At 41.6% G+C, this 26,836-nt stretch overlaps 1 protein-coding gene across 1 annotated transcript in view; it reads right to left on the bottom strand.

Annotated features, from left to right (window-relative positions):
* Positions 1–1,798: 1,798 nt before the first annotated feature.
* Positions 1,799–26,836, bottom strand: part of slc30a6 (solute carrier family 30 member 6) — a 68,332-nt gene continuing 43,294 nt past the window's right edge. The window contains exons 10-15 of the mRNA XM_069658517.1: positions 21,990–22,038; positions 8,813–8,932; positions 7,416–7,518; positions 7,281–7,328; positions 6,484–6,552; positions 1,799–3,285 (exon numbers count right to left, since the gene is read on the bottom strand). Of these exons, the coding sequence (XP_069514618.1) occupies positions 2,662–3,285; positions 6,484–6,552; positions 7,281–7,328; positions 7,416–7,518; positions 8,813–8,932; positions 21,990–22,038 (1,013 nt within the window). The 3' untranslated portion in view covers positions 1,799–2,661. The remainder of the gene's footprint in view (positions 3,286–6,483; positions 6,553–7,280; positions 7,329–7,415; positions 7,519–8,812; positions 8,933–21,989; positions 22,039–26,836) is intronic.

The following is a 26,836-nucleotide window of genomic DNA, read 5'->3' as shown; positions in this document are numbered from 1 at the left end:
TTGGATCTTTGTATGGTTTTGTTAGCTCACGTTAGTTTGTTTGCAAACACGAATGAATGACTAATTAGCTTACATAACATCAGCTAATTCATCCAGATTCCTGGCCCTGATTAGGGTTGTAAATTTGCTAGTTTGCACTCATGTTGTGAAGCATCCAAAACCAGATCCATGCACTATGTAAGGCACAGCTAGCTTGCTAACCTTGTAGCTTGGATGCTTACTATCGTTATCAAAATACAAAGTGGATATGCAAGTTGGCTAAGCTTAAGTTTTATCAGTAAGAAACATTTTCTGCCAACTCCACATAGCAACTTAAGAGTTATTTAACACTTAATAAACATGTTGTTTCTGCTGATGACAAGTACTTTAACCTTTTAACTTTGCTGCAGTGACGTACAGGGGAACTGAAGGACTCTGTGACATCACTGCTGGGTGTGGGTACAGTAAAAAGCAACATTACATCCAGCATAAGTCAAACAGACAGTTTCTGACCTGATGACAAAAGAAATACAGCAGCTCAAATCAAATTAGACTGTTACACGCCTGTCAATCAGAAAATCAGACAGCTGTTTTTTTCCAGAAACCAGAACATGTCTTTTTTTAACTTAAGATCATGGTACAGGTTGAAAGATGAGGTGAGATACAACACAAGGAACAATAATTAAGACACTTTTAAATTAACACACATGCAAAATGTCTCGTCAGAGCTGAGTCTCATTCAAACTGTTTTCTCATTTCTCTGACATGTTACTGTACGCCTCTCTGCACTGCATTATACTGGTATGCATGTAGCATATGTATTTTCTACATGTAACAGGCTTTTAGATCCCCTCAACCTGTGACCTGTGGGAATGAATAACAAGGGAGAGATTGCAATGTGACACTCAACCCGAGTTCAGATTGAAAACTAAGGAGAAAAAAAAAATCCCATCACTCATTAACCCAACAACATCTCAGTCAAACGTTCACTCCAAGAAGAGCACAGGAAACTTTCTTAACCACAGTCTCCGAATTTTATCATGTCAAAAAACAAGTCACACAAATGTACTGTCATCAAATTTCCTTCACAAGCCTCGAAATGTGACAAGGACAAAGGCCAGGCCGGGCTGTCGGTGGAAAAGTAAAGATGTCTTCAGAGCTGCTGCTGCGATACAAGCACGCAATTTGTCAGTAGTCAACTGGAGGGAACAATTCTGATCACTGAGTAACTATTGATATACAATAAAAAAAATGCTTAAAACATTCTTGTTCCCGTTTCCTTTATTGTGCAGATTTTAAACTTTCCTGTGTAATGACGCTGAAGTGGACCTGAGGTTTAGGAGAGAAATGTAGAATCTGTGGGCAGGGAGGTGGATTTTTAGGGACGGCAACTGTTCTGGTTTCCGTTTGTAGGCCGAGTCATATTGACCAATCACGTATCAGCAGGCTGTGGCGTATGCAGGAAAAACAGTCCGTGTGGAGAGCGAAAGCAGGCGGAACGTAATGCGCCATAATACCAGCCAGGCTCCCATCAGCGGCTTTCCGACGACGATTTAGCTTCTTATTGATCTCTATAAACAGACATCGGCAGCAGAGCCGAGATTGAGGAAGCGTGAACTTTAAATTACAGAAATGCATATTTGTTTATATTGTGCTACAGTTATGGATGTTTTCTATTTGAGTTTCTAAGAGAGATATTCTGTTGTTTTTATACCTCTTTTTGTTCAAGGTGAGACGCTGAATAACTGTACTGAACGTGTTACTCATGCAGCAGCAGTTCTGCAGACAAAATGGTGAAATGTAATAATCAAGTAAACAATTTAAGAGCAGAGGAAAGACATGTAGTTTAATTCCAAAATTTGATTTGAATCTGGAGGGAAAAAAAGTCGAAATGCAACTAAAACAGAGGGCAGGGGAAACCGAATACATCCAAATGAAAACAGTTGGCATGTGTGGCCATACAAACACTCAGGACACTTTAAGGCAACACTGTGGAGCAGCTGTCTAAATGCTTTCAGCTGATTACAGAACATTTCACTGGGAATTTTAAATCACTTATTTTAACCGTTTTCCACTCAATTTGGTCCAAAAATCTGTGAAGTTCTTGGTAGGATAGCAGAATGTGACCTCTGACCCCGTCACTACTAGTTTCTTGCGATGCGTTTGTGATCGAGGAGATAAAACTAGTTCCACTGTGAAAAAAAAATTGCACTCTAGTCTCCTTTAAATGCCTGAAGGTGAAATTGTAACACTGAATTTACTTGTTGTATTTCCTCTCACCAGGAATGTTGCTTGCGATGTTTCCTCAATAAGTTTCCTTCAAGTGTTTCCTGTTACAAAAGTTACAATTATTATGGACACACTGTTGGTTTTCTAAGGTCCTGATAAAAATAACAGACTTAAACATACCTCACCCAACCAAAGTCCACCTCTTGGTCCCCTTGTCAGTAAAATAAATACCACAACACACCCACCATCGCTCCTCCACAGTCAGGAAACACTCAAGATTTTTACACCAAAACTTCAGGTGAGAATAAACTTTGTTCTCTGAAGTTTGCATCTTATTGTCACGCTGGGACGAACGTAGCGGTGAGTAAAAAATCTCAGAGTTCAGAGAACGTGGCCTCCATCATGAATGAACGTCTTTGTGAGGTTCTGAAGCAGAGCTCTATCCTGCCACAATCAGGGTCTGTATTGTCTGTACTGTGACTGTGGAGCCAGAGGGTTGCTGCTTCCAAACCGGAGTGGCGCCGTCGACCCTCCGTAGGCAGTCCTGTAGCTTTGAGAGGAAGGCACCCCGCCCACACCCAGTCCATACCCTGCCCCCAGACCCTGCGCACCAAGTCCAAGCCCACCGCCAGGCCGCACTAGGCCCTGATTCAGCATCCCCGCGTAGGGAGACGCTCCGTAAGTGAGTCCCAGGCCTCCGTACGGCCTGTGCGCGTGGTGTCCCGGAGTGGGGAGCACCACCGGCTGCGCGTTCCTCCCCGGTGTCTCGAAGGCAAACTCTGGAGGAGGGCTAGTGGGTTTGGAGGGTGTGGACGTCAGCGGGTCAAGCTCTCCCGCGGAGGAGTACATCAGAGGAGGCAGGGAGGAGGAGGAGAGGGTGGTGTAGCCGTCACTAACACCCAGAGGGGGGACAGAGGCGGAGGAGGAGAGGGTCCCGGTGAGGAGCGGTCTGGTCCAGTCGTCTTTAAAGATCTGGACGGTGAGCGTGGAGACGAGCGGCAGCAGCCGGTTGGTGACGTGAGCCAGGACAAGCTGCTCGTTAGCATCGCGTCGGATACGGACGTGGGCGGAGCCAGCCTGAAAGATACAGAGAGGAGGAGAGAGCAGGAAGAGGAGGGGGAGGGGGTGAAAGGTATTTAAGTAAGATGTGCTTTTACATTAAGATTCTTTTAAAGCAATAATTCCAACATTCTTAAAAAAGACGAAGATTGAGTCCTGGGCCTGTTAAGCGTCACCAACACTTCCTGTGAACACAGAGGGACTTAAAGGTTGAGTTTTACAGTACAGTGACATTGGGGACAGCAGAGGATGCATTCAGGCACAGCATTTAGTGTAGGTCACCTGTCTATTGGCAGCATTCAGAGCTTGAGACACAATCACTATAGTTACAGGGCTGGTAACTTAGATGCTAACAATCCTAACTTCTGTTTTCTAAGCACCTCAGACTGTTCAGTGATATTTGTCCTGCATCATTCAGCCATGATGCTGCTTCAATCAACACTACCTATAAAAAAAACAGCTGGTTAAATAAACATCAAATTGACTTGATGACCTTCATCACAGCATGTCTCACCTCAACATTCAGCCTCCAACTCTGAAATCTGACCTTAAAAAGATCAACTGTGCTCTTCTTTTTGTCCTTTTTTGCTAATTTTATCATCCTCATGGGAACATTCAGACCTTAAAAAGGACAGAGCGCACACACAAGTACAAACAAGCACAAACAGGCGCGCACACACACACACACACACACACACGCACACACACACACGCACACACAGAGTCCCCCCGTGAGGCAGAAGTGCAGTCAGGGGGTCAAATCAGTTTGGACAGCTGCTCTGTTAGCAGTGGGCCAACAACCAACAGTTGTGTAACTGCAGGAACATCAGAGACAACAACAGGAGCAGCAGCATCGCTAACAGACACACAAACAACGATAAACGTCAGGGCAAAGGTACACAGAGGACGCTGCTCCCCCTGCAGGCAGCACGGAGAACAACTGCTACTAACACACACACAAACACACACAACATGGAAGAGTGAATCACACTAACATCATTCATTTAACAAAAAGACAGAAGGATTTATTTGCTTACATTAGAACATTAGAAGTCTCTTTCATCTGCATGTTTGGTGTATTTTAATCGGTGTGCTCAAGCACGATATGAAAATGTCTATTGTACGTGTTTTTCTATATCGTCTCTGTCGTGACGTCTCAAAACCAGCTGCTTTACGGCAACTATTCTGTCACTTTGACAACGCTTTCTAACAGTTGACTAGTCACTTAATTACAGCTGGCTACTTTTTTCTATTGTTGAAGTAGTATCGACTAACAAGTTGCGTCCTGCTTGTCCTGTTCATGTTAGAAGCACTCGCCTCTGCTTTAAATCAGTACGGGCATGAGAGATGCCTGTCTCTCCATGTAAACCCCGCCCCTGCATGTGCGGAGTGCGCGAGTGTGGAGAAGGTGGGGGCGCTCAGCTGAGAGCAGACTTCAGTGTTTGCTAGATATTAGCAATAGGACTGAAGACAAGAAGAACAATTGCATTTTACTGCACAGAGAGCGATCATCGTCTTTACATGCTGCTTCAGAAAACACCGTTTTTTATTTGTCAAGTATTTAAAGTAACAATCTCGAACTTTTTCATGTAAATAAATGTCTTTTAAGTCACTCTCTATCGCTGAATGAGGTAACACAATGGTGATTGAGCCTATGGCCACTGATGAAAGCCTTTGCATTTGCAGTATATAATATTATTACAGACTGGCTGTCTGTGGCGTCATTTGCGGAAAAATCACAAGTGGCGCCCAATTAGTGATCGTTTTCCATCAGCCAGCAGTGGTTGGTCTGCCAGAGAAGGTAGGCGGAGCTAAGCGGCTGCTTTTCTGGTCTCTGCAAGTGTTGCGAGTAAACAGTAATCTACTATGGCTGAACAAACAAAGAAAAGATCGATGACTACAGATACAACTTCAAAAATAAGTGAAAATCCAAAGAAAAAGAAACTAACTCGACGCTCAGATGAAGGCAAACAGTCTGAAAACAGAAGTGAGGAAAATCAAGAGTTGAACCATGACAAAGGGAGCCAGCCGTAGATGTCTGGTTAAATCTGAAAGAGTGCTCATACAATTACCAATCATCACCAGTGGGAGGCAGTGTAGAGCACAAAACTTTAAATTGTCGAGATTGTTACTTTAATTCCCACAGGATTATCCAAAAATAGGCTTTACCATGTGGTTACTTCAAATAGACTAAAATTACCAGAAAAAAAGCTGTATCGTTATCGAGAGATGAAAAATCCTATATCGTGGAACAGGATTTTAGCCATATCGCCCAGGCCTATTTAGTTTTTACTGTAAAGCACTTTGTTTTAAAAGATTGTTTTAAAAGATTAAATGAAAAACAGTTGTGTGTGTGTGTGTGTGTATCTTTACACACTGTATGTGTCTGTGTGTTTGTTTCCAACGCTCTGTCGCCTTGAGAGCCAGCTGGGCTTGTTTGCCGTCGCTACTACACAGACGACGACAACGTAACATAGAAAGTGTACACTTATAAAACTGGAGAAAGAGGGAGAGGGAGAGAGAGCGAGAGAGAGAGAGAGAGAACATCTCCGCATGAATGACTTGTTCCTTCTTTTCGTCTGAGTGAACAAATGCGCCGCGGATCGTCACTCAGGACCGACGAATGACAGAGAGGGATGAACGAGATGAACGAGGGAGGGATGGAGGGAGAGAGAAATCGAGACACAAACAAAACAAACAAACAAAAGAGGAGGAAGAGAGAAACGAGGGGGAGAGAGGATAATGGTAGAGGAAAGGATGAAACAGAGAAGCTAGGATGGAGGGGAGTCAAAGAGTCAGACGGAGAAGGAGGTTATGTCACAAGACCCCGAACCTCTCTAAGCATGAAATCCTCCGCCTGACGGTGTGTCGGCTGTACGAGAATTAATTCATTAAAAGTTTGTTAAGGGATTATCTGCCCTCCTCCTGTCTTACTCTCACATCGACAGGGTGAATATATTTGAATGGTAACAGACACATAACACACCCTGGGGTTAGGTTGTTATTGTGAGGAGGACCGGCTGCTTTCTGCTTCTCCAGAGAGCAGATGAAGCTTCCTTGTGCACTGTGCTTGAAGTTTGGGGAAACAGTGTATTAACCTGATTCACAATGACAGCTACGTGTCAATACAATCCTGTTGTAACAATAATTGACTTGACAGCTCATCTGAAAACTTTACTGTATTCTGTCTGTTTGCATTGAGAGATGGAAACGTACCAGAGATCCAAAGCCCACAGTCCAGAAGTGCTCATTGCGAACCTCCAGCACTCCTTCCAGAGTCGACACCTGATTGGACACAAAGAGGAGCAAATAACCAATAAGAATCAACATGTCATAAACATCACATGCTGGTTGTCTCTTGACAGACAGCATACCTTTTCTGTTTTCTAACCCTCAAGTTCTCAAGTTTGCGTTTCGGACAGATTGACTTTGAATTAACTTTTCAGATTTAAATCAGTAAAGATTTTATCTTCTGAGGTTTTGTTTTTGCTTAAGTGGGATGCACACTACAAGATAATCGGGCCGTTTCTGGGCCCAGTTCCCTCCTTCCAACAATCTTAAGCAAAGTCCCGATTTTTTGATGGTTCTAAAGATTATCCTCCCAGATGTTCCTGTGGTGTGAGGGATGTTAAGAGTGATTTAACTTCACCCGATGTGCTCCAAAGGCCGTCGTGGCCGCAATGACATCAAATCGCAAATATTAACATGTTCAATATTTTTACGATCCGTTATCCTGTTGTGTGGGGGGAACCCCGATGACAGCCGAGCACGCACTCTGTGGATTGTCACGTGGAAACGATAGCCAATGGGGAAGCAAGCTGACTGAAGAAGTAAGCGCAATACTCATGGGCGCAACAAACTCTGGTTGTTGGTGAATTAATCTGTTGGTGTGTGGTGTGCTGTTTGGGCGTAATCGTTGCTCTCCACACAGTATAGCAGCAAAACTGTTAAATCTATGATCATTGGGCCAGGCATTACATGCAGCAGTCAATGATGACAAATGTGTGGCTCACCTCTCTGAGCAGTTTGTCCAGTTGTCCGATGATGTGTGAAGGCGTGGTCTGCGAATGAGAAGAGACCACAGTTGTTATCACGTGACCTTAAATGTCTTAATGTGTGACTGTGAATAGAAGACGCGTTGGCCGTACCTGCAGCAGCACTTTGCCGCTGTAGACGCTCATGGGATACATGGTGCCGAAGGTCATGAGAGCGATGGCGACTGCTGACGCCGTGTCCACAGCGTTATAGTTACTAAGAAAACAAACACAGCAAAGGAAAAAAATATCAGTTTAATGTGGACAAAACCAAAGTGTGTTGAGACTATGGAGTCACATAAAGGTCAAAAAGATTTTGAGCTTGCAAAATAATGTTTACAAATAATTTCACAGCCCGTAGTTGTATTTCATGTTTTGTGTGCATGTTAAAAAAATCTTAATTTGTGAATGCTCAAAAAAAAATTGTCCTCACACATTCAAGTTTGTGCACACAGATAAGATTTGCAAATGTGTAAAAAGTTTTTGTAGCAGCAGAAACTATTAGTGTGTGTATTTAGAATTTGTGCCACAATATTTTCAATTTAGAGATTTCACAAAGTCTGAGTTACAAGCTACGAGTTACAAGCACAAATTTTGACCGTTTCTTCATGCCTCAGCTAACCAGCCAATCAGCTCGCCCCACGTTGTCCACTGAACATCCAATTAGAGCAAGCTAAACTGTCCAATCAGAGCACAACTGATGTAGCTAGACTGATTGAATGAGACACAAATAAGACAGAATTGCCAAAAAACACTATATAAGTTGATCTGTCGCTACTATGACAGCTACCTTGGATTTTTAAGTCGGGGTTTCTGGGGTTTTGATCAACAAAATCCAGCATGACAGTATTTAATTTGATCTTTAAGAAAACTAGTGACCCTCACGTTCTGTTTATCAGCTGTTCTGGAAGCTTTTGATCACATCACATGATGTTACTCAAAAAGGTGATTAAACTGTGGACCTTCAACAAAAACTTAACGATGTTGATGACATGTTGTTTTTAATGATCAGGAATAAACTTTGAACCTGAGCCATCAAGTCCAAGAAATTTGTAGTTTTAGCACTTTCATTTGAACTTGAGGAAATTGGTCAATGATGGTGTTGCTTTGTGATATCCTTCAGTAGATATGTGTTCCCACATAGTTATGTGATGTATATTTCGTTGTTTTCCATAATCTGTGTTTATGAAAGCACCTTAATCAAGCACCAAATAAACTCTTGGTGAACTCCCTCATTTTCATAATCAAACTAAAAGATTCAGGAAACAAGTCACAACCCTTTTGCCACCAATTTAAAAAGTCTCATTTTCTGTCCCAGTCTGCACTTTCTTTTCCCACTGGGATGTCTAACATGGGGACGCATTTAAAGTTCACTGTAGGTGAAGACCAGGACAGTTTAAAGTAGTGACAGAAAATGTTAAATCATCCAACCAAAGAAAGACGCCGTGGTCTCAAAATGATTGTTACCAGTGATGGATGCTCGTCGTTTACAGAGAGAGATGAATTCTTACTTGATCTCTATGAGCATGTAGGTGATGCAGAGGGAAAGAGCTCCCGCCATGTTGATCAGGACGAATGGGTTCATACGAGGCAGCAGCACGCTGCTCAGACCTGGAACGATGCCACACAAACTGTACACACAAACACAAACACAAAGAAACCAAAACAGGATTAGTGCACATGATCACCTCCAAATATTCCCAATAAATAAACTCCAGCTCCGAGAAAGAGAAAACAACAACACAGTATTAAATAATCTCATCATGAAGACCTCTCTGCTGTAGACAAATCTGAAATAACTAAGAAACATAACTCACTTCAACTTTAAATGTTAAGCTAAGCTGTGACTTGAAGCATTAACACTTGAGTTTTACATTTTCTGCACATTTGCTGGTTTCAGCTTCTTATATCGGTCTGAAGAAGAAGTTGACAGCAGGATAGAAGAAGAAGACGAAAATGAAGGAGAAAAAGAAAAGACAGCGGGATGATGTCAGACAGCGGTAAAAAGAAGTTAAGAGGTGCACCAGCCACTTTCCAATCCTAAGTACTAATTTGTTTCTACAGTTGTTCTTTAGTTCTGTAAATGTTATTTATAGACTAAAAACTCAGTTCGTGTCAAATTCTGTGAAACTGACATCAAACTGCAGTGAATAAATACATGAATCCTGCACTTTGTATTCTTCAGTTAATCCGATATCGTGATGTATCCTTATGATTGTCCTGCAATATATCAATGATGATATCGTGATATTATCGTTATCATGGGCCACATATTGGGTAACATATACCATGAGTTACTCTGAGATTCTCACCCCTACTAAGAAAGGTTGCTATGTTTTAAATCTCATTTTACATCATGGTAAAGGAGCCCAACAACATATGCATTCAATCTGAGTAAACAAAACGTTTAATACACCAGAAGATGGGATCTGCATTTATAGTTACCGGTATCTCCGTCACGGTAATCCAGGAACACTTTGTGTTCAATTTGATTCAAATAATTAACTTTTGTCTTTGTCAGTTACAAATTAAATCCTCACATGTTGCATTTAAATAATCTATCAAAAACAGAATACATGAAGACAGATACAGATTCTTACACTGCTTTACAGGAAAGAATCGTTTGTGTGTGTGTGTGGCATTATGATCCTTTTCAACTCTTCACATTAAAACACTGTTGCCAGTTTATCTATAATTGCACCTGTTTGAAGATGTGTTGGTCCAACTGTATTTAACTCTCCAGTCTGTAATTTGCAGAACGGTTGGATTCCTTTAAATTTAAATAGACATAATACAGTGGTTGCTACGTGTTTCTCCAAGTTCCCACTAAAATACATGTTTTATATATTTGGGGGTAAAAATACACTGTAATATGTTTGTCCTTTTGTGAGTCATGTTTGTTTCTCATAACTCTGTTTTCATTTGGCGACAGCAAATCCAAAAGTAGATGTGGTAAATAGTCTCTATTAAACCCTACTCGAGTCAAGTGACCCCGAAACAAAATACCAAAATAATAACGGAGGTTGATTCATATTTAAACTGAACAAACCGGCGTCTCCATCTGTTCCCTCGGCCTCTGGAGGATGAGTCGGTTTCCTCCTCCTGCTCTCTAATCTGCAGCTTCCTCGTGTTTATGTTTGTCTTTGGGATTAGGCCTTGAACCCGATCACACCATCGTAATTGACTTGACTTGAACTGGAGTTGATTGGATCATTCTTTTTTGTTTCATTCTAAGCTCCAAGCAAACCTCCTCTGCATACACCATGTTTCAGGAACAGTGACAGACCCTTTACCCTTCACTTTAACTTTACTGCTAATTTAAGAGAAGAAAGTTGGATCGAGAATTTGAACCAGAGAAGATTTTTAAGTACCACCGATTAGGCTCATTCTGTAGCATCTGATGAACATGCTCGTCGTCTCGTCAGCTGTTAATCTAATATTCTTAGGTATAACATTTTTATTTGCCATTGATCAGTCTATAAACTTTTAAAAAATTGTCAAAATGTGCATCACAGTTTGAAATAATAAGAGGTGATTTCTTTCTATTGCCTGGACAGGATTGACTTAAACAGTCTTTGGTATTTTTTCTGGACATTAAACCTATAACGCGGTGTAATGTGATTTGACAACATGAGGTGATGCAGCAGGACGCGGCACATGAAGACGTGACGTGTGGTGGAGTCCTGATGGAGGGTCACGTGATGCTGGAGGTTTAACCAACAGCTGGATGTCTGAGAAGCAGATTTAATCAGCGGGACTTGACTGCTGTTAGTTTAATTGAACGAGGTCACTGAGGACACACATCGATGACTCCTCCTCCTTCTACTGGGAAGAAACAAAGCCTGTAAAATGATTTCTAAAAACAGGCATTATTATTATTTAACGAGCTGCTGAAAGAGGAGTTGATTTGAGAGTAAAAATTCCTCTGATTAATGAATTTACCTTCTGTGCTTCTGGGAAAGCTTTGTGATAATTACTCAAGTGATCACTTTCGGAAGCTTAGCACGGGCCTGAAACCGTAAGTCTGAGTTCAGGGTGTTCAGCAGTGGCATGAGGGAAAAGTGTTGGATTTTTGGAGCTGAAAGCATACTTATGACTGAATGACGACACAAACCAGCAGTGCATTGGAACAAAGACAGCGGCGTATCCTGCGTGGCTTCGACATATCACAATACAAAACTAATCTACCTACCAGCATACACCCTCATCAACCTGCCAGGAGAGGAGCAGCTTTATCACACTAACTACCTCAGGACATCACAGTGACTGCTTCAGTTTCTGTATTCTGTATTAAGGCCAAAAGGATTTTACATGCAAGATTATTGTTCTAAAGATGTTTGTTTGCAGTAGCTAAATTAACACTTTCATGTTTTGGTCTTAAATGCACTACTTTTCTTCTAAGATTGAAGAAGCCTTTTGGATGAGAGGTGAAACGTCTTCAATAACTCCAACCAAGTCCAGGTGCCTTTTGGATTAAGCTTAGAACTATTTGTGATATATTTACACATAGTGTCCTCACTTCTCTGTTATTTAAGGGCCCCTGAAACAGAGACGTTTGGAAATCGTACTGACCACGTTTTACTTTGAAAACTTTGCTGTTGTGTTTTAGTGTGTACCGGCAGAAACAAAGACTTTGAGGAAAGATGACGCAGGCACCTAAACTCATGTGCTTATTGGGTCTCACACATATTCTAAATTTGAATATACTACCGCAGCTGTCTCGTGAGCTCTCATCCTTGCGCGCACTCTCTTGGTTGCGGAGCATCTTTGAATGCATCACAACGTCACTTCATACGTTAATACTGTAAATTCTCAAATAGTGGGCGGGGCCTTTATTTACCTCAGCTGCAGAGGGTACCAGGCTTTTATATGGAGCAGGCTTATGTTAGAGACAGGCCATCATTTCTAATTCCCTCTGTACATGTGGTCATATTTTAGTACGAGGCCTCATTGTTCCATGATCTGCTCTGTTTGCGCTGCTTTTACAGCACCTGATTGTTTTTGGATCAAAGTTAAAGCTCTAAGCTAGATTCAAATTCAACTTGAGATAAATTCCCTTGACGCTGTGTCACGAAAGCCGCTCAGCGTTCACATTTCCCTACTTCCTACTCAGACCTCCGTTCAACAAACGAGCATTTTAAAAGTAGTTTTCTTCTCCTCTCGAGGACAGACCTGACAAAGCTTTACGGCAAAGTTAAGACCCGCTAATTAAAGTCAATCACAAGAAAAACATGTATTTTTCTGTAACAATGCAGCACGTGGAACAGAAAGTCTTGACTGGAAGTCGTATATCGCTAACCGCTCCGGTTAGATTGCACCTGCAGTGACTAAAACAGTCCTCTTAGATGAGTAATCCACAACAACAAAGTGTTGATTTGTAAAAAGTGACATGATTGTATGATTATTGGTTCATATTTGTAAATAAAAAGATAATAATAATTCAAAAATACATTTATGATTTGATTTGACTTTATTTGTCCTTGTCGACCACGCCCCCGGCTATTTATCGAGAGCTGGTTTTAATTTGACTACCGGCTGTTATTTGAGAATTTACAATAATTACCTTTACTCTAGCTGAAACAAGCTAACAACATCCATGTGCCGTGTGGTCATGATGGCGGAGAATTCAAATCCCAGCCCGGTTGGAGGTAGAGAGAGATTCTCAGCCGCAGCATAACAGACAGGTATAGGTATGTTGATTTAAAAGGCATGTTTATGTTTAAATAAATATACCTGACACAGCACAGCTCGCTCGGAGCGCTGAATGTGCGCTTCAGTGTAACCTAATTGTTTGTTTGTTTATTGAGTAAGGTGTAGGAAGCCTATGTTGATCTTTTAAAAGGCATGTTTATGTTTCAATAAATATATCTTTGCACGTAAGTTTGTCTCTCGGTGTATTGGTGTGTCCTCTTGAGGACATACTGTGCAAAAATAGATATTCGAATAGTTCGAACATCTGTGTGTTTTTTAATAATCAAACTTCATTTTCGGCCAACTCTGACAGCACTATTTTACACAAAACAATAGCCTTACCTAACTCAGCATGAATAATAAATGAAAGGCAGTGCTGAGCTTGTTTTTTAGCAGCTATTGTGTCGTTACATTTTAGATTTCATAATGTTACTACTGCCTTTGAGTACAGGAGGCGGGTTATTTCAGGGATTTGTGACAATACCTGTGTCCCGTGCTGCTGTTTGGATGAGAGAACCAGTGCACGTTGTGTGTGTGTGTGTGTGTGTGTGTGTGTGTGTGTGTGACTGGTCAGGTTATACGATTTGTCGGTTGGAAATCTGTTTGAAACTTTTGGAAATTGCTTGTTTGAATGGAGAATGAGAATGGAGAATGAGAGACGGTATTAAAGCGTGGATGTAGCAAAACATTTTTTTGCAGTTTTGTTTGTGTTTTTTTGTTTATATTCGGAAGAGAAAATATCCTAAAATCTAAAAATAAACCGGAATCTATAATTTAAGTTTCAATTAAAACTGAGTCAAAGAATCTTCCTTGAGCTGCCCTCCCTGCATAATAAATGGCAGGGCTGACACGAGTTAGCACTCTGAGCCTAAGTGCAGCTCTCTGCTGGTCTGCTTCCCTCTGCCAACTTTTAGGTGATTCCCAAAAACAGATCAGAACCCGCACACACTCTCTGTAACACATCCGGCTCAGTGTTCCCGGAACAAATTATCGGGTCAATGAATGCACATCCAGGCGGATCGTTCCTGCGCTGATGTCAGATTGAATTTCCAATATGTCAAAGGCCAGCGCTCTGAAGCTGCCGTGGCCTATAGCATCGAGCGCTGTCACAAACATGAGGAGGAGCGCGGTGGCTGCGTGACGCAAGGTGAGCGTCATTAGATAATACTAAAAAAGCTAAATCAGTGAGAGGGATATCAACACGGAATTAATGTTGATGTGATGTGTTCAACAAAAGGAGAGAAAAGGGGAAAGAGACTAAATTCTGGCTCAGATCTGAGAGTGAATGTGACATCTGAAGACTCGTTATGCAGAGACAGACAGTGATGATGTCATTATAGACAGAACGGACAGCCGCTCTTCAGACGGTGAATAATGAAGGACGGCTGGGACCGTGTGACAGCAGCCGCGCTGACGGGGTGTATGAGCACAGGTTGTGATTCACTGCTGGACGCTCTGTGTTCACATACATCCACAGAGCCAGTCAAACACACACACACTCTGTCACACACACATGTGGGCCAGTGGGTTCCCCTCAGCAGATTTAGGATGCTCTCACTTTTTTCCCCCTGAAGACATTGAGATACATCAGTGATGTTGCTAGTTACGCGTCCTGCATCTCTGATGCAACAAAGTCTAAAAGGACCCAGTAAACTTAGTATCCATGCATCCTAGGGACGCGCCTCATCTTTCCCATACAGAATGACACATTGTGAACAACTGTGTTAAAATCACAGTGATCAGTAGGTCAGGCAGATCTGACAGATGTTTTCTACTAAACTTTTCAGATTTGGAATTTTATTCTTTCAATTACAGAAACATTTTGAATATATATTTGTTAATTATAACCATATCAGACCTTACCAATAACCATACACAAGTTTAACACTACAGTTTCTCTAAGACTCCCAGAAACATGCAGGTCTGCTGAAACACTCACTTCTTTTAAATCAAGCCTGAAGACTCACCTGTTCACAGCTGCCTTTTATTAAACTATTTTAATACTTTTATTTTAATAACTATTCTAAATTATTTATATCTGCACTGTAGCTTTTACTCTAATTTTTTTTTTTTTTTTAATATTTTAGCTGTTTTTCTTTACTTTGCTTTTTAATGTCCTGTTTTATGATGTGTTTCTTTTCCTTTGTTGTTCTATGTAATGCACTTTGAATTGTCTTGTTGCTGAAATGTGCTATATAAATAAACTTGCCTTGCCTAAGATGTAATCGGGGACCCACTCAAATGACCACGACGTTCTGAGGACTCACTGCATTGAAAAACCATCAACATCACTGATGCATGCAGAAAAAAGGTTCCATGTTTGGTTCTCTAAGAAACATGTCGATCACATTTAAATCTACAGTGGTAATTTAATGATCTTATGATTTGTGTTATAAATGTATTTAGCACAGACATGTAACACCTTATCTCTTCACTTTGGTCTTTAACTTTAAATAGACTAGGATTTTATTTTCCTTACATTATGAATTGCAACTATAGTTTTCATATTTTCTTCTATTTTTAAAGGTTATGATTTTGGCCTTTTGCCTTTATTTCATAGGACAGTGGATAGAGACAGAAATATGGGGAGAGAGAGTTGGATGACATGCAGCAGAGGGCCAAGAGGGTGGGAGTCGAACCTGGGACCTGCTGCATCGAGGACTGAGCCTCTGTACATGAGACACATTGTTTAACCACCAAGCTAAACCGGCGCCCCTCTGTCCCCGTTTTTTGTATCACTGTGACATCATTTGAAGTCAACTAATTAATCTAAAAGCCTCCAACTGTATCCGAAGCACCTCACGGTGACCTCAGTGCAGATATTATTTACACAAGCATGGGAATAAAACTGTGCAGAGAAACAATGAGAGGAACAGGCAGGAAAATAAATGAAGGGAGAGATGATGAGACAAAAAGAAAGAGAGACAGAGAGAGTGGAGAGTTGAGATTGACAATCTCAGCGATCCTGTAATCCCTCTTGAAGCATTGATATAATTTGACATGTGACCTCATGTGTGTATGTGTGTGTTAATCCAAACATGTTGCAGACAGAGAGCGGCGGATTAAAGCCGAGGGAAAAACAAACATTGTACACTCCGTTTGTCTGTTGGCTCCACACTCGACTGTACGATGAACAGAGAACAAAGAAGTCACATCCGAACATCAAACTTACTGTTGGTTAGACTTCATCATGTATTTTATTTAGAAAGAATGTTTGTACAGCTATGCATGAAACATTTTGCTCTGGGGCCAACTTCTGCAACGATCACTGTCACACTGCCCTAGTGCCCCTAAAGACTGCAAGCATGTGGACACACCTGATTACCCATTAGCGACATCCCTTCACTTACACACATGTAACTACAGTACATGTCACAAGCAAGGTCACGTGACTTTCCTGCATTATCTGCATATAAGATGTGGACGTGACCTCCGGATCTGAAAACTTGAATCCTTCCTAATGGTCAGCAGGGGGCGACTACACTGAAGACTGAGACTAATACTATGTGGATTTAATACATTGGTAATCCATTTTCTTCATGTCTAAATATCTATTTGCAATACAGCATGATTATCATTTGGTAAATGATGCTCCTATTTTGGGTCAAATAAAAAAATAAAGCATGTTTGTTAGAAAACATGGCATTCTTGAGAATGAAAGTCGTAACCATGGTGACCTGAAAAAACGCATTGTTCAGCGTTTCTTTGTACTAATAACCAACCAAGTTAGCTGTAGTGGGATGACAGCGTAAAGACTTTTAGGCTACGTTCACACTGCAGGCAGATGTGTCCCAAATACATGAAACTGTAAACGCTGACTTTCATTGCACACGTTTGTTTACGCACGACAGCGTGCTGCACAAAGGCATGCGGGTAAATACAGGGCAATCTGATATTGGCCACATTTTAAAAGTAATGTGAAGAGCCAAAGAAGAAAATCCCTATCTAAATGGGAATTGAGCACTAAGGCTTGTAGTGTGAAGGTGGCCTTAGGCTATCATCTAACACAAGGGTTATGCGACAGCAACGCGTTCTTGCAAGTATTTACACCCACATCAACATGACTTTTTCCTGATGTGAATATTCAGATACAGAAGTTTGTTTAACAAGATGGAAGCGGGCTCTTATTTGCCTTTAAAATAAAGGAAATCCTAAAAATAAATATTGTTATCGTAAATATTTATCATGGATCCCAAATCTGCCAAAAATTAGCCTAAAACACACTTTCATAAACTCCGATATTTCAGTTTCTTTAAAAAAAAAAGAGATTTGATTATTTAGTAAATAAATAAATAAAAAACGGCTGTCCTTTCTCTCTCTCTCTCTCTCTCTCTCTCTCTCACACACACACACACACACACACACACGTACGTACGTACGTACGTCTCGGGCCTATGGCTGGTGAGGCTGACAGAGCAGCAGGCTTTATATAACCCAGTTGGCCCGCAGACCCTGCTGGGGTTAAGTAGGGACAAGCTATTACCACACAGACAGAAACACACACAAACAGAAACACACACAGACACATTACAGGCAGACAGGCTTCCACACACACATGCACACACATGCACGCACGCGCTGGAAACTAGGCTGGGACGTCCTGTTCATTTCTACCCACGCAGCCAATCACAGCTCAGTTCTGCAGCAGAACTCTCCGGGCTGTCGGCCCGAGTAACCTGTGCACACTGAGCTGCTGATGTGAGCGTGTGTGCGCGTTTGTGTGTGCATGCATACTTTCTGATCTAGATGTGGGAATTCACAGTTTGATGTAATATTCATCACAACAGTTGACACTGAGCATCAGTCTGCTTTGGAGTCAGTCTATTGCGTATATGGCAATAAAAAGGAAGAGGTGAAGGCATCCCGAGGGGGGAAAAGTGAATGATTTTCTTCTTTCCGTTGACTTCATGTTGTCCTCTATGGTAGCAGATGTTTGCTAGACTGTTAATAAACTTGTTACAGGACTCACGATTTACTAATATTGTATGTTTTGTTGGCCTGGGGGATAAAACGAGATGCTCCAGGGATCAGTTGTACCATCAACATGTGACACAACAACAGAAACAGTGCAGAGTGAGAAAATGTGAACTATTGATATTGACTGAAATTAAACATGTTATTGTGATAAAGCGCGCAGCTATATCACAACACACTGTTTAATTACATGGTATAGGGTGTGTTATTGTAAAAAAAAACATAGTACACAGATAAAAGCTGTTGTTCCAAACTACAGACTGTAAACCAAAGAAAATATCTCTTATGTCGTGGGATTTTTCTTGATGCAGTAAAGTTTGTAGATTTGACAAAAAATGGTGCAACAACATAAAGTGAGAGTCCCTTTGGTGTGTATTAATGTTTGGCGTTCAGTTCAAATTAGTTGCCAATAAATTCAATCGTCGATAATTAGTTGGTTACGTCATAATGTGTATTTTCCATGCTGTTTCCAGAGCAGAGTTGTTGAGGGGTGAGCCACCTCGCCTCCTTACTGTCTTGACTGAGAGTTGCGCAACAAAACAGTGACCGGGAAGCGACAGTAAAAAAACATAACAAAAATGGCGATGGCCGATGCAACACCATTCAACCTAAAACTTCTAAAGTCTGGGAGCATTTCACCCTCAACCAAAAAAATGGATACTTGATGTATTTTTAATCTCAGCATTTTTTCTGTCCTTTGGTTTTTAACGGGAAAGTTACAGTAGTAGTAGCCAAATTAGCAGCAAAGTTTAATAAAAGACTATTTATGAAGGTCTTTTCAGGCGGGGGTGGGGGTGGGGGTGGGGGTGGGGGGCCTACGAGCCTACGACGAGCCTATTCATTCATTTTCAATGAGAGGTGAGCGGGCAGGTAGGGAAGCCCGGGCAATCTGACAGGCTGAGCGACTTGTAACGCGCAGTACGTAGTCACCACAAAAAGCCTGCGTAGAGCGCCTGGCGTTTACTGGCGCTTGTCTGCTTGTATATTCACATGAATACTCCGCGGGTACGCAGGCGGAGTGTCGCCCCCCCCATCTGAAAAGACCTTTCTTGTTAGTTCGCACATGCTTCAAAGAACCTCCAACTAAGTATTAAAGCTGATCGCTAAATAAGAGCCGTTAAGTCATTGTGAAATTCATTATCTGATTAGTCGACTAATCGTCTCGATTAACGATGACTTACTGACTATCAAATAGTCGTTAGTTGCAGCCCTACAATGTTTCAGTGGTGTAGGTTGGTGGTGATGGAGTGATAGTGTGGAGAAGACGTGTTCATCTAAAAATGGTACAGGACACAGAGTTCTGTCTCTGTATCTGACTGCATAATAAAAACAATAAATAGCCTGTACCCACACACACACACGCACACACACACACACACACACACGGGACGTCGGGGTAAAAAGCTGAACTTGTGGCGTAATAATTTTTTGTTTATCCGATGTGTCACAGCGGAAGAAAAATGATTGTGCCCTGAAGACGCCTCACATGCCCCGATGGAAAGATAAACATGTCAGAATATCTTTGTCCTCTCTTGCCGTCTTTAACAACATCCTGATGCTTTAAATATAGACTGATTAACATGTCGGATCAGGGAAGTCCGTCTCTGGCGACTCAGTTTTACAGTTAGCAGGTTGTGAAACCGGCAAGCTATGACTGATAGCGGGACATTTAACATGTGAACAATAATAAACATACCAATGCTCTCCAGTGGACAAGTGGAGAAGTTTCTAAAAGTCCTTAAACATTTGAGCGGTATTTGGGAATTTCAGTTTCTGGGAGCATTTTGGATGTTGATAATATTATATAAGTTAAAAAAGAGGTTTACTGAACCTATAAAGACTCAAACCCCTTTCCTATGTGTTTTATTCCCTGACTGGCTTGAAATTCAGCAGAAACCAGAGAATGACAGATTTCAGCGATATTCAATTCTGGTGCAAAGTATCAGCTTGCTTCTAAACACAAATATCAGGTGTCCAGAAACTGCCAATAGTCAGAGTTTTAGGTCCCTGCATACAGAAACACTTCACAGTCTCACATCTGCAAGAAGCAATCAGAGAGGACAACACAGAACACAGCTCTATGAAATGTAAAGCAAATAAGGTACAAATGTGTTTAATTTCCACAAGACAGTTAAGATCATCCGCTACAACATTCACTTTAATAACCCATGAAGAGGTTTAAGATGAATATTCTGTGTTCAATTGTTCTCACACTTCATTTAATTTAGTAAATTCAGTAAATCAGAGTAAGTTCAGATTGAGTAAGTTCACAATCAGATCATAGTTTTCATTTTCATGTTGAGTAGAAAAGTGTCATCTAGATGCTTTTTGCATTATGTGCCTGATATTACACACGTCCCCAAAACTCTAGCGGTCATGTTTGTGATCATGACTAAAAGAAAAAATAATTATCTGTAGGCTTAAATACAGTTTGTCACTTGGACAAAGTTAAAATATAAGTTCAAAATGATTGATTGATTATTTTAGAGCAGGGGTCTCAGGGGATTGATAATGAGCGAAACATTTGAATCAGGTGTGTTGGAGTGCGGAGAAACCTAAAACATGCAGGAAGGTAGCTCTCCAGGAGCAGGGTTGGAGAGCCCTGTTTTAGAGGAAGACCAAACCAACAATTATCCTATTTGTTGAGTGATGTGCTGATCAATTTCTGAATTAATCATTTATTAAATTAAATATTTATTTGAGCTATGAACCTCAGGGAAAAAAAACTTAATATAGATGTGTATATATTAGATGTTTGCATCTGCTCATATTTTTTCAAACAAAATCACAACTTTTATTTCTAAATAAAATTCGGAGATGTAATTTTCCAGCACAGTACAGTTTGACTTTGACTGAAATGTTTTATTTTGTCAGTCTAAAATATTTAGTTTATTTTTATTTAACACGACTTAAACCAGCTTATAATCACATATATCAGAAAAACTGAGAGAAGCTCAAATGATTACTGTATAAATTGCAGGAAATGTGCAGAATGGGTTTGATTTAAATTACTGCAGACAGAAACAAGGCCCAAGTATTGCCCAGTGTAGCACTGATACAGTTTACTGTAGATTGTTTAAAGGAGTCAGAAAAAGCTAAAAACCTGCGTCTTGTTCTGAACAAGAAAACTGTCTGTCTTTAAAACAACTCTGCCCTAAACAACAAGACACACACATGGGCACACACACACTTGAGAGGTGATCAGTCAGCTATGGATAAAGTGTAGTTTTACCAGAAGATCACTGTGATAACAGTGACCTGTGACCTTTGACTGTCGAACCCAGGTCAAGGAGAAGCTTGGCAGATGAGTCTGTGTGTGTTCTCATGTCAAGTAATGGGCTTAGGTAAAACACAGCGGGGTAAATACGGTCATTTTTAAATCCACATTAGCAGAAACATTCACAGCACTAACAGTAATCCAAAAGCATCAGACAACATAGTTAAACACGTTACATGTTACCGCTTTATATACATTTAGTTTTTATATTAAAATACTTTTACTGAGTTAAGGTTTTGAATTCAGGATGGTATAAGTAGGATGAGAATACTTCATCCATCTCTACTCTAGTAAAGTTTTTTTTAAGGCTCAATCAATGAGCCAATCTGTTAGCCTGCAGCAGCACTTAGGCCCCGCCCACCGCAACCCCTTGACCCTGTGACCCCATACCACTGAGCTGACCAAGGGTAACCCTTGACCTCAGAGGAAGGCCATATGTTCCTGAGTATACACACACACCAGGACACAGATTCATACTGTAAGCAGAGATACACAGGATGAGCGCTTTTGTGTGTGTGTGTGTGTGTGTGTGTGTGCGTTGGTGTGTGTGCGTGTGTGTGTGTTGAGTCAGTGTAAGTAGATCCTTCCTGTTCCTACCTGAGAGTGAAATCTGCTGATGTTAGTTAGTAGAGAGAGAGAGAGAGAGAGAGAGAGCGGGAGCAGAAGACTGAAAAACAGAGAGAGCAGAGGGATGACAGAAAGAGATGAGCAGAGAGAAAAAATGATGAACCGAAGACGTTTCTTACCTTCGACTCAGATCTGCCACATGCTCCTGAAGCCAACTGCTGCTGGCCGCTGGAGGGAAAGACAGAGAGGGGCCTTTACATTTCTGCAGTTATTGATTTCATAATTTTATTTTCCCCCTCCAAATGCAGTACATTTCTGAGGCCTCTCATTTTTACTGGTATATTTATTAAGTCATGCATTTTCCATTCACTCAATACAGACTCTTTCTGAAGACCTGTCGTTCTGAATTTGCAGTTTAAAAAGAATTAATTCATGAATTTAGTGAGTTAGGCTGCCCCTTAAAGTCGGTGATTTGAATCGTCAGTCGAGAAGACCTCAGTTCAACTCACATTTCACGTCATTAAAGAAAAGAAACATGAACATACACGTCGTAAAAGACTCAAATGTAAGTACACCATCCACTCACATTTGACCTACTAGATGAGCCTACTGTACACATGAGGCAATCAGACTACTCCAGCTAGCCGTCAACTTAAATGGTATTATTTGATGGCGATTGTAAGGTTAGCTAGCACAATGGCTGACGAGGGGAGGTTTATCCTCATCGTGATACTGATAGAAATGCACAAGGCAGATTTTCCTCATATTAGGAAAGGCATTGTGATGTCTGAGGGAGCGTCATAGAGGGGAGATACATTCCCTCCCGGTGGCTGCAACAACGACTACAACCCATCATGGCATCCGCTAAAACACTACAAAGCCCATGGTTAGCTGGGCAGTCAGGACAATGGTTGCTGCCCAGCTGAACGATATTAGCTGATTACTCTAGTGAGGGAGAAACAAGTGAAAGGGAAACAGTGTAGAGAGAAGATGGAGAATGACTGAGGTTGAGTTAAATCCCTGTTTTGATTTTGTCTGCAAGAATTAAATTACCCGTACGATGAGACTGAAAACACTGTCTTTCTGTTCTGCACACACATCAAAAGCTCCAAGACAAAAGCCCCCGACCTCTCAAGACACAACCTATAATATGTCAGACAATAGTGAGATGTCTGATAATTTTAACTGAACATCCAAACCTCAAAGGTATTTTATAGACAATGAAATACAATGAAATATGAGTACAGTCTTGGTCAACTACTCGATTAATCAACCAGTTCTTTCAGCTCTAGTTCAGATAACTTCTAATACAGCAGACTTAAATTAGACTTCGATGCATGCAGAGAATCATGCTTCATTGTTTTTCATGTTCATGTCAGACGCCACAAACCTCCCTGGAGTATAAATGTTCCATAGTCTAACAATGAGCCGAGGAGCAGAGCAGAGAGCTTTACAGTTTCAGATGGAGACGAGAACAGAAACATATTTGTAGTTCAATGCGGCGTGAAACATTTAGACACACAGCTGCTTCACTTCACAGCCGACTCCTCCGACTCCTGTCCTATGGATTTAAGCATCATGTGCACGGCTGCAGCTCTACATCAAACTGCCTCTTACACACTGCAGCGTAACAATGTCATCCTGACCGCCATGATTCGGGATAAAAATAGTTTTTGGACGGGGGGGACAAAGGGGGAGGGACGAGGGGATCACCCACCCCTCTTTAAAAATAGATAAGCGCTCTCGCTCCACCGCGCTGTCTCACCTTTAATGTTTGGCGGCACTGTCGAGCCCGAAGGCTCAGCGGCAGGTCAAAGGCCCTTCAAATCTCATCCTGCTCAGCCCTGTGTGTGTGTGTTTGTGTGTGTGTGTGTGTTTGTGTGTGGGTGGGTGGGGGCGGGGCGTTGTTTGTTTTGCTTGGAGGGTGAGTCAGTCTAAACAAACATTTTAATGGAGTGACTTATTTATGATCTGTGTGTACAAGGAGAGCTTACTATGTTTCTGAGAGTGTGTGTGTGTGTGTGTGTGTGTGTGTGCGTGCGTGTGCGTGTGCATGTGCGTGTGCGTGTGTGTGTGTGTGGGCGTGGGCGTGTGTGCGAGTGTGCGAGTGTGTACGCATATCTCTCTGCCCGCCTGGCCCTCTGGCACACTACATTACCACTGTCTGGAACATGGTTGCGTAATGCACTTTCAGTCTCGCTCCATCAGAGTGTGTGTGCGTGTGTGTGTGTGTGTGTGTGTGTGTGTGTGTGTGTGTGTGTGTGTGTAATGAGTGAGAGATATTGTGTGTTTTGGCAAAGTAAAGTGCCCGTGTGTGTTTATGTGTGTGTAGTTTCATCCCCCTCCCATCCCAAAATGTCAGATGTTAAGTGATGTTGAGACTGCTCTGAACACAACAGCAGACAGCTGACACACAGACACACACACACGCAGACAGACACAGACACACACACACACACACACACACACTTACTCACAAGTACAAACACACAGACAGGCACACACTGACCTCATTCATCAGTAGACTGCTCATACAGATAGTGACTCAGCCACAGGACAGGAGAGGAGGAGAGGAGAGGATATGGGAAAAAGGGAGAGGAGAGGAGGAAGGGACCAAATAGAAGAGGAGAGATTGAAAGGTTTGAGAGGAGGAGAGAAGGGCGGAAGAAAGAAGAGGGGAGGGGAGAGAAGAAAACAGAGGACAGGAGGGGACGGGAAAAGAGATCGTGAAACAGGGAAGAGCAGAGGAGAGGATGAAACAGGGAGAAGATAGGAGAGGAGTAGGACAGGGTGGCAAGGAAAGGAAATAAGGAAATCTGGGAGTGGAGAGGAGACAGCAAGACAGGAGAATAGGAGAAGAGATGGAGAATAAAATAAGGGAGAGGAAAAGAGAGGAGGAGGAGAAACAAGTGGGGAGAGGAGGGGAGGAAATTGAGGAGAGGAAGGACGGGATGGGATGAATTATGGGAGAAAAGGAAGTGGGGAGAGAAGAAGAGAGAAGTGAGGATGAAATAGCGTGGAAGAGGGGGGGTAAAACAGGTGAAAGGAGGAGACAACAAATGAGGCAAGAGGAAAGTAGAGGAGGAAGAGGAGGATAGGAGAGGGCCAAAGAGAGGACAGAAGGAAAGCAATGAGAGAGGAGGAGGAAACAGAGGAGTTCCTCTTTGTTGTCTAAGTTTCTGTGTGTGTCTGTATGCATGTTCATCCGTACGTGTCTGTGTGCACGTTCGTTAAAAAAAAGAGAGTCTCAGCCTCAGTCTGTAAATACGTGAGTGTGTGTGTGCCTATGACTGAACCCAGAGCCTGTATATGTGTGTGTTGATGTTCCTCTCCGTCTGTATTAGCAGTAGACGGAGATGCAGTGAGGTTAATATGTCCCGGGGTCACCACTGGCCTTGCATGGCCTCCTAGTCTGTCTGTGTGCGTCTGTGTTCGTCTGTGTGTGTGTGTGTGTGTGTGTGTGACCTATAACTTGTTCACCTCCACTGTGTTACATCTCCATGATGTGTGTTTTTGTGTTTTCATAGGATGTCTATGTGTTCATGCAGGTGTATTCAACATGTTTGTGTGTTTGTGCTCCTTCACTTGTGCTATATTTGTGAGGAAGGGGGATGGTTTTGTAAAGTGAGGACATTGTGTTCTAACGGAGCGGATGGGAAACTCTCATTTTGTATTTCAACTTAAAGTCAGAATGAATGTTCCATTGATCAATCTGTGACATAACCTTATCTGAGTCTCCATGTTTATATATTGTGCTTAAGGCTGTGAAGTTCTGCTCCTGCTCCTGATCTACTTATCTATACACACTGGGGGGTTTGGCGTGTTGCTTCAGTATCTGTTCATTTGGCCTGTTTACCAATTTGTGTTAAACGTCTTTCAATATGGACAGGTGGTTCATTACAAGAAAAAGCTTATTTGCATGTATCTGACAATTATAATGCCCGGAATTGAGAAGAAACACAAGGGTTGCTTAAGTAAAGAGTGTAAAAAACACAAAATTATTGATCACCATTATCCCAATTTCTTAAGCAGTTAAGCGTTTTTAAAAAGCCTTTTTTTCTTCAAGTCGATTAATCAATAAATATAAGATTCATGTGCAACAGTTTATTTTGAAGGGGGGGTATTATTTCAAGCTTCATATTTCACTCTGTGATACCTGTCGAGGAGCTTAGCATAATTTACACTTAAAAAAAACTCCTTTTTCTCACTCTGGTGCTCTATGCAGGCCTTCATACAGCCTCTGTCTGAAACGACTCAGTCAGCTCTGTCCCTTTAAGACACCCCGTCCCTACAAGTCAGCTGTCTTCTGATTGGCCAGCTCTCTGTGACATCACAAAGAGCAGCGTGTAGAAAGAACTGTGTGAAACCTGGCGTTCACAGCAGCCTGCAGACTGAGCTGAAAAGCCTGGGTATTACTCCAACATACTTTTACCAACAGATTTGAAACTTCACCGACGTTAAGTGTGGACATCCAACATTGAAACATTATATAAATATATATCTTATGTCTTAAAATGTGAAACAGAATAATACCCCCTCTTTAACAAATACAAACATTCTGTGCTTTGTTTCATTTTAAAGATGAAACAATCAAAAACAGACAGAAATTTAATCAATCATGCAACAAATCATTAGTTGCATCCCTGATATAGAAGTAAAAATCAGTACGGTAGCTGTGTGGATGTGCTGTCATATAGCACGTATGCTTTAAAACCACTCCACATGCGTTGATGCATGTCGGCTCATACGTCTGTCATCTTCCTCTGCACCAAAACAATCATTTGAAAATAATCTGCAAACCAAATATTATCATATTGTAAGACCAAACAATTGTGTTTGGTTTTATAACTTACTGATTTCTGCAATTAGAGAGGGACTAACCTTTGATCCCACTGCTGCCTTTTGTGATTTATTTCTGGACATAATAGTGAGCAAGCGTTTCATTTCACTTCGGTAATCCCCGAAAATATAACAAAAGCCAAATTGTCCCCGCTCTCAAGTGACGGCCAGGATTACCAAACCCTAA

The sequence above is a fragment of the Semicossyphus pulcher genome, unplaced genomic scaffold (assembly GCF_022749685.1).
Source record: "Semicossyphus pulcher isolate SPU_LCO1_2020_fin unplaced genomic scaffold, fSemPul1.0.p SCAF_12, whole genome shotgun sequence".
NCBI classification, from domain to species: Eukaryota; Metazoa; Chordata; class Actinopteri; order Labriformes; family Labridae; genus Semicossyphus; species Semicossyphus pulcher.
Note: the sequence above shows the minus strand (reverse complement) of the source record. Positions and strands in the feature narration are given on the sequence as shown.